Source organism: Coffea arabica, chromosome 5c (genome assembly GCF_036785885.1).
Source record: "Coffea arabica cultivar ET-39 chromosome 5c, Coffea Arabica ET-39 HiFi, whole genome shotgun sequence".
Taxonomy (NCBI): domain Eukaryota; kingdom Viridiplantae; phylum Streptophyta; class Magnoliopsida; order Gentianales; family Rubiaceae; genus Coffea; species Coffea arabica.
Genome location: NC_092319.1, coordinates 37,173,410 through 37,187,608, shown reverse-complemented (window position 1 = coordinate 37,187,608; position 14,199 = coordinate 37,173,410). Strand labels below are relative to the sequence as shown.

At 35.4% G+C, this 14,199-nt stretch overlaps 1 protein-coding gene across 6 annotated transcripts; it reads left to right on the top strand.

The window, feature by feature from the left end:
• Positions 1-169: 169 nt before the first annotated feature.
• Positions 170-6,286, top strand: LOC113690891 (probable lipid-A-disaccharide synthase, mitochondrial). Of its 6 annotated transcripts, none has more exons than XM_027209002.2 (11): positions 197-301; positions 1,651-1,738; positions 1,820-1,920; positions 2,517-2,773; positions 3,147-3,246; positions 3,342-3,447; positions 3,547-3,767; positions 3,950-4,019; positions 4,322-4,560; positions 5,528-5,754; positions 5,923-6,286. In XM_027209002.2, the coding sequence occupies exons 4-11, from the start codon at positions 2,529-2,531 to the stop codon at positions 6,098-6,100; spliced, it is 1,386 nt and encodes a 461-aa protein (XP_027064803.1). In that variant the 5' UTR covers positions 197-301; positions 1,651-1,738; positions 1,820-1,920; positions 2,517-2,528; the 3' UTR covers positions 6,101-6,286. The 6 variants fall into 6 exon arrangements, with proteins under 6 accessions (XP_027064805.1, XP_027064803.1, XP_027064804.1 ...); XM_027209003.2 differs by lacking the exon at positions 197-301 and adding an exon at positions 323-441; XM_072050841.1 differs by lacking the exon at positions 197-301 and having other exon boundaries at positions 1,603-1,738.
• The last annotated feature ends 7,913 nt before the right edge of the window (positions 6,287-14,199 follow it).

Sequence of the window (14,199 nt, the reverse complement as noted above, 5' to 3'; positions counted from 1 at the left end):
CACACACGATTCAAACTTTGAAATTGATAATAAAAAAAATTGTAAAAATCCTAACGACATGTTAGATTTATTAGTTCATTCTGAGATATAAAAAACAAGTTTACAATGGAATTTTGTGAACGCACAAAAAAATTCTCTTACCGTTTCACAATCGATATCTTATTTTAAAGAACCGTATAGCATTGTTGGGTCGGATCTTTATATGGTATTGTTGTCCGGATCCGGATAAGCACCGCCTTTTTTCTTCAACGCAGAGAACCCTATGCCCCGGTTTTACAATCTCCCTCTTTCCCTCCAGCAGGTTAGTTGAACCACTTTTTCATATTCTGCAATTGGTTATTACTATTATCTTTCTTTACATTTTTGGTTCATTCAATAAGATTTTCCAAGGCTTTATCATTAGAAGTATATTTGCTGGCATATTTAGATACTTTGATTGAGGTGATTTGCAGTGTTATTGATTGTACAATTCAAACTCCAAAGCTGAAAAATGTGTGAACTACGGCATAATTTTCTACTTTTACAAGAAAGTTAGATGTTCGGAGATAATAACATTGGTTAAGTTTTTTATATAACTATTGGTGTGCTAATTCTTGCGATTTTGGTTGAGTGAGATAATATATGATAGCTTTGATAAATTTAAAAAAGAAGTGAAAAAGAAAAGAACTTTCAAACGATTTATTTGCACTTTCAAACACTTTCTTGAATACTGAATTCATTTAGATTGAATAGGGAAATACGATATGGTACTATTTTGGTTTAAGCTATGATCCTGTGAAACATTTGAGTTGATATGTCCGCTTTTAAAGTTTACTGAGAGCTGCTATAATGCAACTACTTGGTTGTCGATATTTGTGAGTTTAGGTGTAAGAATTGCTAGGATTCGTGTTTTATGAAGTCGGTTTCGGAGGTGATGCTGAAATCATGGAAGAGAGGAGGGGAAGCGAAATCATGGAAAAAGAAAGCAAGAGGAGGGGAAGAGAGGGGAGGGGGGGGGAAGGAGTTGCAGTATTATAACTTTATGGTCTGATTTTCAAAAGGGAGAAATTTAAGGTTCTGGAAATCTCTTTTATTTTTAGCAGATATCTGCACTCATCGGAGAACATGGGATTTAGTTTGCTTTGTTACTGCCTTTAGATTTTGTAGGTGTTATTAAAGTAGCTTCTTTTGTGGGATGTCACATAATAATTTATTTACATAGTGCTGGTTCTGGTTTGTCTAAATCAAGAATGAATTAAAATGTATATTTGGCTGCTTGTTAGCATCAGTAACTGGTAGATAGCTGGTTATAAATATGGTCTACATAGAAACAGTTCAGTTCTTGGAATGTTCTTGGAGCTACCAATGGCTTGAAACTACAGCAGAAAACAATGATGATATAGGAAGATTCAGTGAAAAAACTATATGTTAATCCTAGTTGTTGTTCCTTCATGCTTTTCTAACTATATTACTCCTATTCATTTATTTTTCTCCTGTCATGTGTCTGTTCTGGTAACAGATTAACTTGCATGTTTAAGAATATTCATGTAGAACAGACATTCTTCAAGCTTCTGTATGCTTTGGATGCCGCTCTAGTTTTGGTTTTGATGCTGATATAGATTTACCAGTGTTTATGTGTGACTACTTCATTTTAATCTGATGCCCATGCAGTTCTGTTGAAGAGGTTGGAAGAAAGTAAAAACTAACTTAACTTTGTTTGCTTTGACATTATGGGGTGCATAATGTCCAATTGGAGGAGGTAGATATCATTTTTACTTCATCTTGTTGACATTAGTATTTTGATTAACAACATCACTTAAAGACTTTTTTTTTTGGCAAGGTATAAATGAGAAAGGTGCTTTTGAGATCTTAACGAACTTGATTGGTGGTATTCTATCATGTTGATTTTTCATAAAAGTCCAGAACAGACTAGTCCTCCAGGTATAAAACTATTAGTGTGGTCAAAGAAGTTGTTCTTAGTTTTTACTTCATTTTATACCATGAATTTACAGACATTACCATCATCTTTTTCATGCATTCTGTGATGTTGGCCTTCCCTCTGTTTTATTGTTATTTTTTTTGGGTTTTCTTTTTGTTTTTTTTTTTTTTTCAGATAGCATCTATTGATCCTGAGTCAGTTGCTATTTTTATATTTTTGAGCTGTTGACTAGGGGAACCTTTGCTCTAACATGTACTTGTGCCACTTAGAATTGTAATCTTATCCTGCATCTAATGTGATCATGAAACATACAAATCGGAAAGTGTATCCAAAGTTGATCCTCCACAGTCTCTACGTGAAATTTGGAATTTCACCTTCCTTAAAAATAGCTGCTACACGTCACTTGGACTTAATTGTTTTGAATGCCAATTGTAGGATGCCAAACTTCCATTTGGGAGGTGTGATCAAATCAACGAAGTTGGGCCTTCCCTTTATATGGAATAGAAGGATTTGCCATAATAATTAGATAGTAAATGTTTGTTCTGGTAGTGAAAAGCTAGCTAAAAGCAGCTTCTATTCTTGTGTCTATGATGCTCAGGGAATGTGAAACATGAACAAGTTACAAAGGGGAGTTTTCTGGAATTTGTTTTCTAGAAAAGATGTGGAGTTAAATTATCTGTTGAGAAGATCATTCTCAATTTCAAGCCACCCTGTCAGAGACTTGGCTTCCAAAGATGGGGAGCTCAGAGTGTTCATCGTTGCTGGTGAGGTTTCTGGTGACATCATAGGGTCACGCTTCATGGATTCTCTTAGAAAGCTGAGTCCTTTTCCTGTTCGATTTGCTGGTGTTGGAGGGTAAGCTGTTAATTTTGTTTGTAAAGTCCTTATTCTAGACTGGATAATGAAATTATGTTTACAAGTTCAATGCACAAATACACACAAGTTTCTGGTTTCAGACATAGTATTTTCTTGATATTAAGGCCCATGCCCTGCACTCTACCAATGCAATTGATAGCTTAAGATGGAGAGGCAGGTACTTATTCTGCATTAATTAAATATTTTAGCTTTAGTTATTTTAGTTTCCATTTCTCTAATTCTTGTTGATATGTTATGATTTACTTGGTAGTGTAACACTTGATGATTTGCTTTATGGTCATGTATGGTTATTAATCTTCTCTGTCTGTTTTCTATGTGTTTTTGATCTTTTCCATCTTTGATGTCATTTCAGCTACTTGATGTCTAAGCAAGGCTTAAATTCTCTCTTTCCTATGGAAGATATTTCAGTGATGGGTATTTGGGAGTTGTTGCCACACCTTAATAATTTCAGAGTACGTGGTGAGCAGTCTGGTTTTCCTATTTTTTTTATTGTATTTTATAATAGTGTGAGTTGTGGTCCTTTGACATGCATAATTCGAAATAACAGGTTAAACTGAAACAAACAGTTCAGGCTGCTCTTTCATTCCAGCCTCATGTCGTACTAACGGTGGACTCAAAGGGATTCTCTTTCCGTTTCCTGAAGTATTTGCGAGGTAATTTTGGTGTAATTTCTTTTCAGGATGATACAGCTTCTGTTTTCCTTCTGCATAGTGAAAAATATTGTAGGAGTACGGTAACATGTTTTTTTGCAGCTAAATGTATCGAGCAGGGAATCATTAGCCCTAAACACTTCCATTATGTATCACCATCTTTCTGGGCCTGGAAAGGGGGTGAGGCAAGGATTAAAGGGCTTTCTGAGTTTATAGATCATGTATTATGTATCCTCCCATTTGAGGCTGAAATTTGTAAGTTGAACGGAATAGCTGCCACATTTGTAGGACACCCCACTCTGGAAGACATGATAGAGTTGAAGGTGATTCCATTTTTGCAGAGTGTTTGGTCTGGCCTTTCAATAAATTCACAACTTTTTATTTGGAAGAGACTATATTCATCAGCATTGAAGGACTTGATATCTTCTAATGTTTGTGTAGGAAATGAAAGTGAAGTAATGTCAGAAGTCTAATAGTACTAATGCGCTAGAGATTTTATTTCCAGGAGAAGGGAGCATCTGGAGAGATTCAAGGAAATGGAGAAGAATTTAGAAGTGAACATGGGATAGCTTCAGGTATTATCTCGTGAATCTATCACTGGCTGCCTTGCTGCTTCATTGTTGAAAACTATATGTTCTTGAAATTTTATTCATAGTTAGTTAGTTACTATGTTAGGTTGCACAATGAGTGAAACTTGGATTAACTTGAAGATAGAAGATTGTCGCAAAGAAAAAAGAGTTGGCTATACCAGCTTTTGTAATTCCTATCTTATGCATTTAGTGTGATTAGCCAACCATTTTTGCTTTGTATGTTTAGCTTGTTTTATTTTTCCCTAATCTGTCCAATTTGAGTTTGTCTTTTGTTTTAAATTTTGAAGGATCCACCGTCATTAGCTTGCTTCCTGGAAGCAGAGTTCAGGAAGTTACACGAATGCTTCCAATTTTCTCAAACACTATGGAGCTATTAAAAGATGCCTTTGGGGAGTTGGTTACAGTGGTCCATATCGCACCCAATCAATATGTCAAAGACTATATCAGTAAAGCTGTTTGCAAGTGGCCTGTGCCCGTTGTAATGGTGTCAGGTGGATCTCCCAGCATGAAGTACAAATCATTTAGCGTATGGCTTCTCTATCCCCTTTTCGTATCATGAAGGTGTTAGTCATTGAGGGCATATCCTTGCTTCTTCATTGTCTGGTCCTTTTTCTAGATGATTTTATAACAGGCAAAAAAAAAAATTTAGACTTCTTTCTTAGTTTTGTCGGTTCATTGGTCAATGTTGCACTATATCTCCTTCCTCACTGCAAATTCCATGTCTTTCTCTTTGTGTGTTTACATTATATTAGTTATATTTGGTGATTAGTAATTACTTCACCATGAGATAAGCATGCTAATATTACATGAGGTTTGCCACTGATTCAAAACAGCTCCACCATGAACTATTTGACTTTCTAGACTCCCAAGTAATGAACTTAACTGGTAAGCAAGTAATTAAGTGGTTAATCTAATCTAGCTTGAAACCAAACTGAATGTCTAGATACTTTTGGGCTTGGCCAATGGTAGCACACTTGGGCTTTATGAGATTAGAGCTTAAGGACAATGCACTTGGAAGCCTTGTGTTCTGCATAACATAGATATCACTCTTTGAAACAGCTTCCTGGTTCTAATCAATAGTCATAAAATTGTGAACTTAAGTTTGTTTTAGTTCCTGACGTGAAAAGGGCACCTTTCTTGTCCAAAAAGGCCACCGAGTTACCGAGTTTCTTTGAGTTGAATGTTCAGTCAATATGTGAAGCATTTCATCAAAAATCTTTTTAATGGAGAAGAATTGGATGAGGCTATCATGAACTTCATTTTTGATGTTGGACACCTTTCTGTACCCCTCTCATGGGCTTTCAACTTGTATGTGGAATTTCTTCATGTAAACATATGAGCCAGGAATTGACAAAACTTTTGCAAATGTTAATAACCTCAAAATACGGTAAAGATATCATACTTTGCATCCTCGTTAATCCAATCAGACTGTATATTAATCACTGCATCCAGGATTGAGGATGCTAACCTTGTCGATTTTCAAAATTACGCAGGCAAGCAGAGTTGCTTTATGCACTTCTGGAACAGTAGCTGTGGAGTTACAGCTTGCAAGACTACCATGTGTTGTTGCCTACCGTGCTCATCTCCTCACTGAATGGGTCATTCGCTACAAAGCTAAAGTACCTTACATCTCTCTTCCTAATATTCTTTTGAAATCAGCTACAATACCCGAAGCTCTTTTCCAGGGATGCACACCTTCAAAATTGGCATCATTAGTTAGGTAAGCTCCTAGTTAATTAATATTTGATTTATTTTTACATCCTACATGGTCAATAAAGCATGTTAAGGATACAGAGGTACGGATCCTGGATATGAATGAATTTGATGGGTGTGTGATCTAAAACTAAGTACCTAAAATGGATTTGATGACTGGAAACTTCTATTGCAGAGAACTCGTACATAATGAAAACCTTAGAGAACAACAGATTGCTGCTGCTGCAAAGGTTATTGAATTATTGAGTCCTGGAAAAGGATTGATCAACAATTCGACGCACCTGGAAACAAGTCATGCGTTTCCGAATTCCATGTCCAGCATGGTTGCAGCATTGACAGTATTGCAGTCATGAAATTCATAAGCATGACAGTTCACAGGATATTCGTGTATGGGTTACATAAATTGTATGATAAAGAATTAGAGCTGCAAAATAGTGTCTTTAAGGCTTGTGAGAATTGGTCGGAGAGAATCATTATTGCTCTTCATATCTCCATTTTCTTTCTAATATTACTAATCCATTTTCTCCTTTTGCCTTCCATTTGAAACATCTGATCTAATTATCTGTTCCCGTGCAGCAAATAATAATATTTGTCAAAAGAATGCAAAAGTAAGGTTTTTCTGCATAAACTGACCAAATATCTCTGTTCAACAGTGAATTGTTAAGAATGTTCATTAAAGTTCTCATAAAACCTGCTACTTAAGGCTTGACTCACCAGATTGTGATACTAGATAACGCTTGCTATTTTCCCATTGAACATGTTCTCGGATGTTTGAGAATTTATTAAGGAATTGTTGAATATTGGATGGGAACTGACACCAAAGATTTTTGAGATGTTGATCTGTTTTAGCAAAGCTCATTTGGATCCCTTTGGTTTTGGTTAATATTGATTGTCCTCAACCGTGTCTAGTTGGTTTTGTAGTAGTTCTGAGTAGTAGCATGCTTATTCTCATCTTACTATTTTTTAAGTGGCTACTCAGTTGGCGTTCATACACAGATTTTGTAATGGCATGTATGATATTCATCCGGACATTGATTTTTTGAGTTCAAGAATTCTCTCAAACTCTCTATACTTGACTAGGTTCAAATTTCAAAGAAAGGTCAAAATTCATGAAGGTTAAGTAAAATTGATTGTATTAATTCTTTATTCTTGGAGGAATGACAAAGTCACATGGGTATTCGTGGACTTGAGTTGTCATAAGAGAGTTTCTATGAGGACTCTTAAATTGACTACTAAATTAATTGTAACGTTCTTTATAAATGAGAATGGACGTTTGTGATTACATATAAATACCTTTCAATATTAAATATTACACTGACCTCCCTTTCACTTTGATGTAACTAGATGTCACATTCAATAGCAATAAAGTGATTAAAATACCCTTACAAAATCCCTAAAATACTAGAAATATGGGGAATCGTCTTCCAAGTATAATATGTTTATATGCAATTTGGCACCATTAAGTGTATGACCTTGTGGAGATGGTTTTTTTCCCTTGAATTGCTTATTATGGGTATTCAGTCAACTTGAAGTGTATGACCTTATTTTTTATTATATTAAGACTTGTTTTAATTTATTTATTTTATAATGCTTTGTAGGAATCTTTGATTTTGAAGCATGGTAGATAAACTCCTACTAAATATTGTAGATGAATTTAAATCCACAATTTTGTGGCTTTTTGTTCTTCCACTATATAACAACCAAGGCTCAACTTTTGGTGACACATTCTTACAATTTTATCCATATTTCAAATGGACTTTACAATCTGAATGAAAATGAATATAGTTAGTAAACTGAAGTTGATCATTATCAGCATTTGGATAGGTGACAATATATTGCTGCCAATGCTTTTTGATTTTTGAACTTGTGTTGGATCTTCTCATTTTCGACTACTCACTTCTTTAGCTTCATTGCCGTCAAACTACTCAAAATAGCCATACTTAGAACAACAAAAATATAACTTGTCAGGATTTTTTTGTTGGGTTTTGAAAATTTTAATTGTTGTTTTGCATCCACACCCACAATTTCAGTTTTTTATCCTTAATGATGTGCCAGCATGAAATGAGCTCTAGTGATAGTTTGATGAAGACTTATTTCTCTAGTTGCCTTTGTATTCAGTTGATGAAATTGTCCTCTATTTTTTGCTCATTCACTAGCATTTTTTGCTATATATTGTCCACAAAGTACCGTTGAAGTTCCAACTGTTCTTGTAGGACTTTACTATCCAGAATGCTGATTGTTTAATGTTATTTTCATGTCCTAAGTGGATCAACTTGGTGCCAATTTTTCTTCATTTTTTTATTGCCAATTTTCTTGCCCAAAATTTTAACTCATTTTCTTGTAGGTTCAATGAGGGCAAACTTAGAATATAATTGTTTGACATGACCGATTCATTACTTGTAAGATTACTTTTTCTAACATGGACTTAATTTGTTATCAAATATGTCAATCAAGGGGAGGGCAACGTAATTTTTGATATTGGAGAATATTTATGTGTAATTATCAGAAACCTCAAAGGGAGATTCCTGAAATTATCCCTAAATGAGGACAACATGATGATTGATTGCACAAAAACTTCCTTATTTTCTGATTAAACTAGTTTTTGACTCTGTTTTTATTGGGAAAAAAGGTTGGTATTGAGGTTCATAGAGCACTATGGTTTTAGCATATGTAGCCTTTTGTTGAGTGGAGCTCTATGGCTTTACTTCCAATATTCTGCCACTCATGGTCTTTGTGAAAGTTAGTGGGAACTATATTGAACTTTGCAATCCTCACAGTCTCGCTACACCAGAGTAAGATGGCGTTTTGTGCATCTTTGGATTGCAATATTAAAATATGTAGGTTATGGTGTTGACTTCAAGATTGCATTATCTATTATGCATCAAATTGGATCTTTTAATTCCAACCTATTTTGGTTTCCTTTCTGGTAATCAATGATTAGATTTGACGGGATATTTATATCAATGCAAGTTTAAATCCGATTTTTATACCCGTTAGCTGCAAGTATACAGGCTGAAACTGTAATGTAGGGTATGTATCGGGTCGATCCCATGAGGAGCAATTTAAACAAGTACTAGACCCTTACTTTTCTCTATTATTTAGACTTACAATAAATTTGAGCAGAGAAAGTATGTTGCTATAGTCTACAAATCTGATACACAAATCTAGTTTAACAAATGCTAAATTCAAATGGAGAAATTTCACTCGAGAAAGACTCTAGGGATGTAGATTCCACTTATGGCATAAACAACACAAATGAATGGATTTACCTCTTGTAATTATTCTTGTTTCACCAAAGATTCATTTCCAAAATTACCAAGTCTCATTCTCATGATGAAATGGCCTAGAGTAGTTTAGTTTTCCCTATTTTCATAGTGAAATACTAATACTCCTCTGTTTTCTTTCATGAAATGCTAAGTAATCCACTTAAGTGTATCTCTATTTTCATGAACATACAACTTAAACTCTACTCATGTTTTTCCATTGCTACTACCAATTTTCATTGAACAATAACAACTATAAACATGCTATTGGTGATCAATCAATAACAAGTAATCACAGCTACACAAGTAAACAAGTTAATATAAGATATAACAAGTGTAAATCACATTCAATTCATATTATTTAGCCATAAGTTTCATCTACTCCATAGATTATGGAGTTTAGTTACTCATGAATGATTTAACAATCAAACTCACAAGTTTATTAATACAAAACATCATGAAGTACAAGTACAAGAAAGATAAAAGAAAGCTTAGCCAATTGATGGTGAAGCCCTCAAATTCCTGCTATGCTCTTGCACAATATGATTACAAGTGAAAATTCCAAATACTTCTCCAAGAACTCTTAGCTAGAGAGAAAATTAGTTACAAGAAGGAAAACTAGCTACGTATGTTATGTTCTGACTTCTCCCCTGTGTTTCTGCATAAAAGGTGGTAGAAAGTCCATTCCTCTCACTTCATAATTTCCTCCACTCAGATTTTGTAAAAAGAAGTCAAAGATATGATGTTTCCTTTTGTCCACACTCATTTGGTCTTCTTTTTTGTTGCAGAAGCATGTGCCACCGATTTCTGTCCCTCAAAATAGCTAGAAAAGTTGTGAGAAAGGTAAAGAAAAATGGCTGTGCCACTTGCTGAAGAGAGAGACAGATCCGAGTCTCAGATCCAAGGGGTGAAAACGAATCCGAGGTCGGATCCTCTGACCTTGGATACACTCCTCAAGAAGTACAGACGAGGGATCGAATCCCTCTTTGCTCTCACGGATCCGAGCTCGGATCCGTGCCATTAAATTTTCAAATTTTCACTTTTTTCCTTTTTCCTTTATTTTTTCTCCTAATTTCTTGTGTATTTTATCCTCTGGACGATCCTTACATTCCCTTCATCTTGTGCATGAATTTCATACATCGATATCCTTCACAATTTCACAAAATTAACGCATTAATCCACTCATTTTCAAGTTTAAAACACTTAAACAATATTTAAGCAATTATTACCAAAAGAGTTCAAATATGGCTTTAATCTTCTCAAAATATACCAAAAGTTCATGCCAAACTTGTACAAAATATACGTTAAATATTCACTTATCAAATTCCCCCACACTTGAATCATTACTTGTCCTCAAGCAATTTACACAAAACTTACTTCAATGATTCAATAGATAAAACAATATACGTACTTTTGTCAAATTTAATTCCTCAAAAACCTAGAAATCAATCATTATGCCATTTCTCAGATTACACTAAATACTCATAATATTCAATTAAAAAAAATAATTATGCCTTAATTTTAACAAATTCAACTCAATCTCTCATTCTATCCTAATTCTACAAATAAGTAAATCACATAGTCAATTCTATGGCCTTCCTCATCCCATGACCATCAAAATTTTCATAACTAAGAGGGATTTATTCATATTTCATTTTACTTAAATAGTATAAATGTCTTTTTACGCGAAAATCAACACTTTTTGGTGAAGATTCCCGATTACTCAACATTTCATTTATTCAAATTGCTAAGCATACTCTTAATTCCAATACCTTTTGACGTGAATGTCGACATTTGTAAATGCTAACCCCCGGTTACTCAGTATGCGAATTATTGGAGTAGAAAATATTATTATTATTATTTTTAATTTCTTTTTGATTTTTTTAAACAATCATTTTTTTCTTTTCCCTCTAAGCATAATTAAAGGAAGAATCTGGCCTTGTATTGACTATATCAATCACTTACTTATAAAATTAAGTAAAAATGAGAAATATCATTAAACATGCAAAATTCTAAGTATAATTTTTCTTATTTAACTGAATATACTTTCTAAAATGTAAAAATTCTAATTGCATAATGACTAATTCCATGTCAAATAAGGACTAAACTTTCCCAAAATACATATAACATTTTATCCAATGGAAGAATTAGGCACTCAAATTTGAACATTTTGGCCATTATTTGAAAGAATTGCAATGAAATATTGGAAAATATTTTAGAAAAAATTTTGACAGAGTTTCCCTAAATAATTGGACAAAACTCCCTGCCAACAGCCTCAATTTCAAGAAAATTACCCTCAAGACAATATTTCCAAATATAATTCCAACATTTTTAAGCCATCGACAACTCACATCATGCATTTCAAGACACAATCATCCATAAGATAAATTAATCCCTCCCCCACACTTAAATTGAACAATATCCTCATTGTAGGGAAGGTAATAGAAACTGAAACTTTCCTCAAAATAAGTGATGATTCAATTTGAAGCCATTAATCCTCACGGTCATCCAAATTCTGTCCACAATGAAACAAAAGGATACGAAAAACATAAGTAGCACAAGAAAATTCAATATAAAAACTACAAAGTTTAAACCGAACACAATAAAAGAAAACTAAAGCAATCAATGAAAATGAAGATCTTCATGGCTGTTCGGAACGAGGGTCTACTGCCTCCTCAGTTCCTTGAGAACCCTGTGATGTACCAATATGTCCCTTCTCCTGCTGAGGCGTCGGAGTAGGTGATCGGCAGATATGGAAATGGTCCTCGATCGCACAAAGACGGCGATCATGTCTGTCGAGTCGCTCCGTCATCATCCGCTCGGTCTGGTCAATGCGCTGGATGACTCGAGTCTCCATACAACAGATGGCATTGGGGAGCTCTTGCCACTTGGATTGCGGCGGAGGTGGTGGTCGCGGAACGGGAGGAGAAAGAGTCTGTTGTGCCTCTATCTCATGAACTACTAGTTCCTGTTGAGTGTGAGGTGGAGGCTGAGTTGAGGTTGAAGCCTCTCCCGTGTCTCGAACTAGAGAAACTCCAAAATCTGTAGGGATACCCAAAGACTGTAATACTGAAACATTGACCTCATCAACTGCTTTGGTAGTAATGGTTCTCTCCTCACCCAAGGGTACCTTGAACTTTTCAAACAGAAGAATGAGGAGACGAGGAAACCCAAAACAAGTCTCACCGGCTCGCATGCGGGCTGTAGTGCGCATATAGCTAATAATGATGCTGTCTAGAGGAATTTCTATCAGCTGCCGACCTATTCCATTCATCATCTTATCTAAAAAGTAAAGGTCGCTATTTCGAACTTCCCTTTTTCCACTCCTCTTAGGTACCACATTAAAAGCAAAGAGATAAATGATAAGGTGGTACCTAGGCTCAAATGAATCGGCATAAACGAGGAGTTCCTTCGAGCTTCCTCGTTCCCGGTGCTGACCCTTAAGACGTGATACGGCTTCGCTCACTTGCCATGGATCACGTGCCTTAAACTCTTTGGTCAATTTCACGTTTTTCCCGTCGTCCTTGAGTTTGACGAATTTGGCGATTGTATCCCGATTGAGAGCCACTCTCTTTCCTCGAACCCAGGAGACGATGAGGTTGCCATTGTGACTTTGTTTGTTTTCTACATTGGCATAGAACTCCCGGACCAGATTGGGATAGTAATGCTTCGGCAAATTTAGTATAGTCTCCCATCCGAGTCGCTTGAATGCCGTGGATATGTGGTAGTATGCATCTACCTCTGGTGCCAATGTTTTTCAATGATGATTTCTTTGTCCAAACCGGCCTCGTACCACTGTTGATTCTCGAGCGAGTTGAAACGAGTGGTATTGTAGTCAGGAAATGGCTCGTCATGGCTAGTGGATGCGGTCTTCCGGCGAGATCGAGATGGTGGCTCAGGCGAAGGAGATTCTTCCTCAGGTGACTCCTCATGCAAAGAAGGTGTATGTTCTTCACTTGACGATGGTGTAGGAGTACAAATACGAGCCCTCCTTGTACGAGCCATAGTACCTATAAACAAGATGAATATTTATTAGAAACGATAGAAACTTGCTCATACATGTTAAATAGGAATTTAAGAAAATTTCGGCAGAATTTCCCCTTGTAAAAAGGCTAAACTCCCAGCCAACATGTACCAAAAAGCAACCAAAGATCCTACTTAACTCATTTCAAACTCAAATGCATAGTTTTAGGTAGAATCTCATCAAAGAGTTCGATCATTTGAACCTCAACCATTATTTCAAGAATGTACATGCCAATATATTCTTAACTTTATCCACAAATCACACCACAATTAGCTATACACATTCTTAATAAAGTGCATATGAATGAGCTCTAAATTTACCAAAACAATTGCAAATTAACCCAAAGAGATAAGAGATTTCAAGCAAAAAGATTGAATGTTCTTTATTAATCGCATATCACTTTTAATTGGTACAAAAGTGACTTATACTCCTCAGAAAAAATTCAAATATCTAATGAAAGCAAAAAATCACAAGTTTAAATTATCAAAATGCTCAAGCTCAATAAATTTTTTTTAAAAAATACCAAAAATATCACCAAATCCACAATTTTCCCTATACTAAGCACAAAAATGTTAGTAACAATGTATTCTAGTACAATGTAGCACATTTATAACAAGAATTTCAACATATAACCAATTATTAGAATACGCCCAAAAACTAGAAAAATGCAAGAATAGGAAATATAAAATTTCTGAGAAAGTTGCAAATTGTTACCTCAGATGTATAGGAAGATGCTAGAGGATGATAATGATGAAAAATGCGGAAAAAACTAGTCCAAATTCACCCCCAAATTTGAAAAAATCAGGTGCTGCCCGAAATTCAGTTTTGACGATCGAACTCACCAAATTGATGTTTTTGATTTCAGAAAACTGAGGGTTTATGCTCAAAAGAGCTTGGGAGATGTTTTTCTGGTAAAAAATTGGATGTTTTATGGATGAAATGGAAGATTGAAGGAAGGGATTAGGGTTTCGGTGAGAAGAGGGAAGAAGAATTTGAAAAAAAATGCAGAAATGAGGCTTCGGTTCTGCTATATCCGTAGCTCGGATCGGTTCTGGAAGCCCTCGGATCCGCTCTGCCAGAAGCATAGACGAGCCCTCGGATCTTTCTGGAAATTGTTGGATCCGAGCCCGGATCAAAGGATCCGCCGTCGGATCCCTTGGGTACT

Bases quoted from the DNA above. Each gene is read 5' to 3' on its own strand.
- LOC113690891 (XM_027209004.2), top strand. From the start codon at position 2,529: ATGAACAAGTTACAAAGGGGAGTTTTCTGGAATTTGTTTTCTAGAAAA. The intron at 4,020-4,321 runs GTATTATCTCGT...TAAATTTTGAAG, and splicing joins TGAACATGGGATAGCTTCAG to GATCCACCGTCATTAGCTTG. The intron at 4,561-5,527 runs GTATGGCTTCTC...AAAATTACGCAG, and splicing joins TGAAGTACAAATCATTTAGC to GCAAGCAGAGTTGCTTTATG.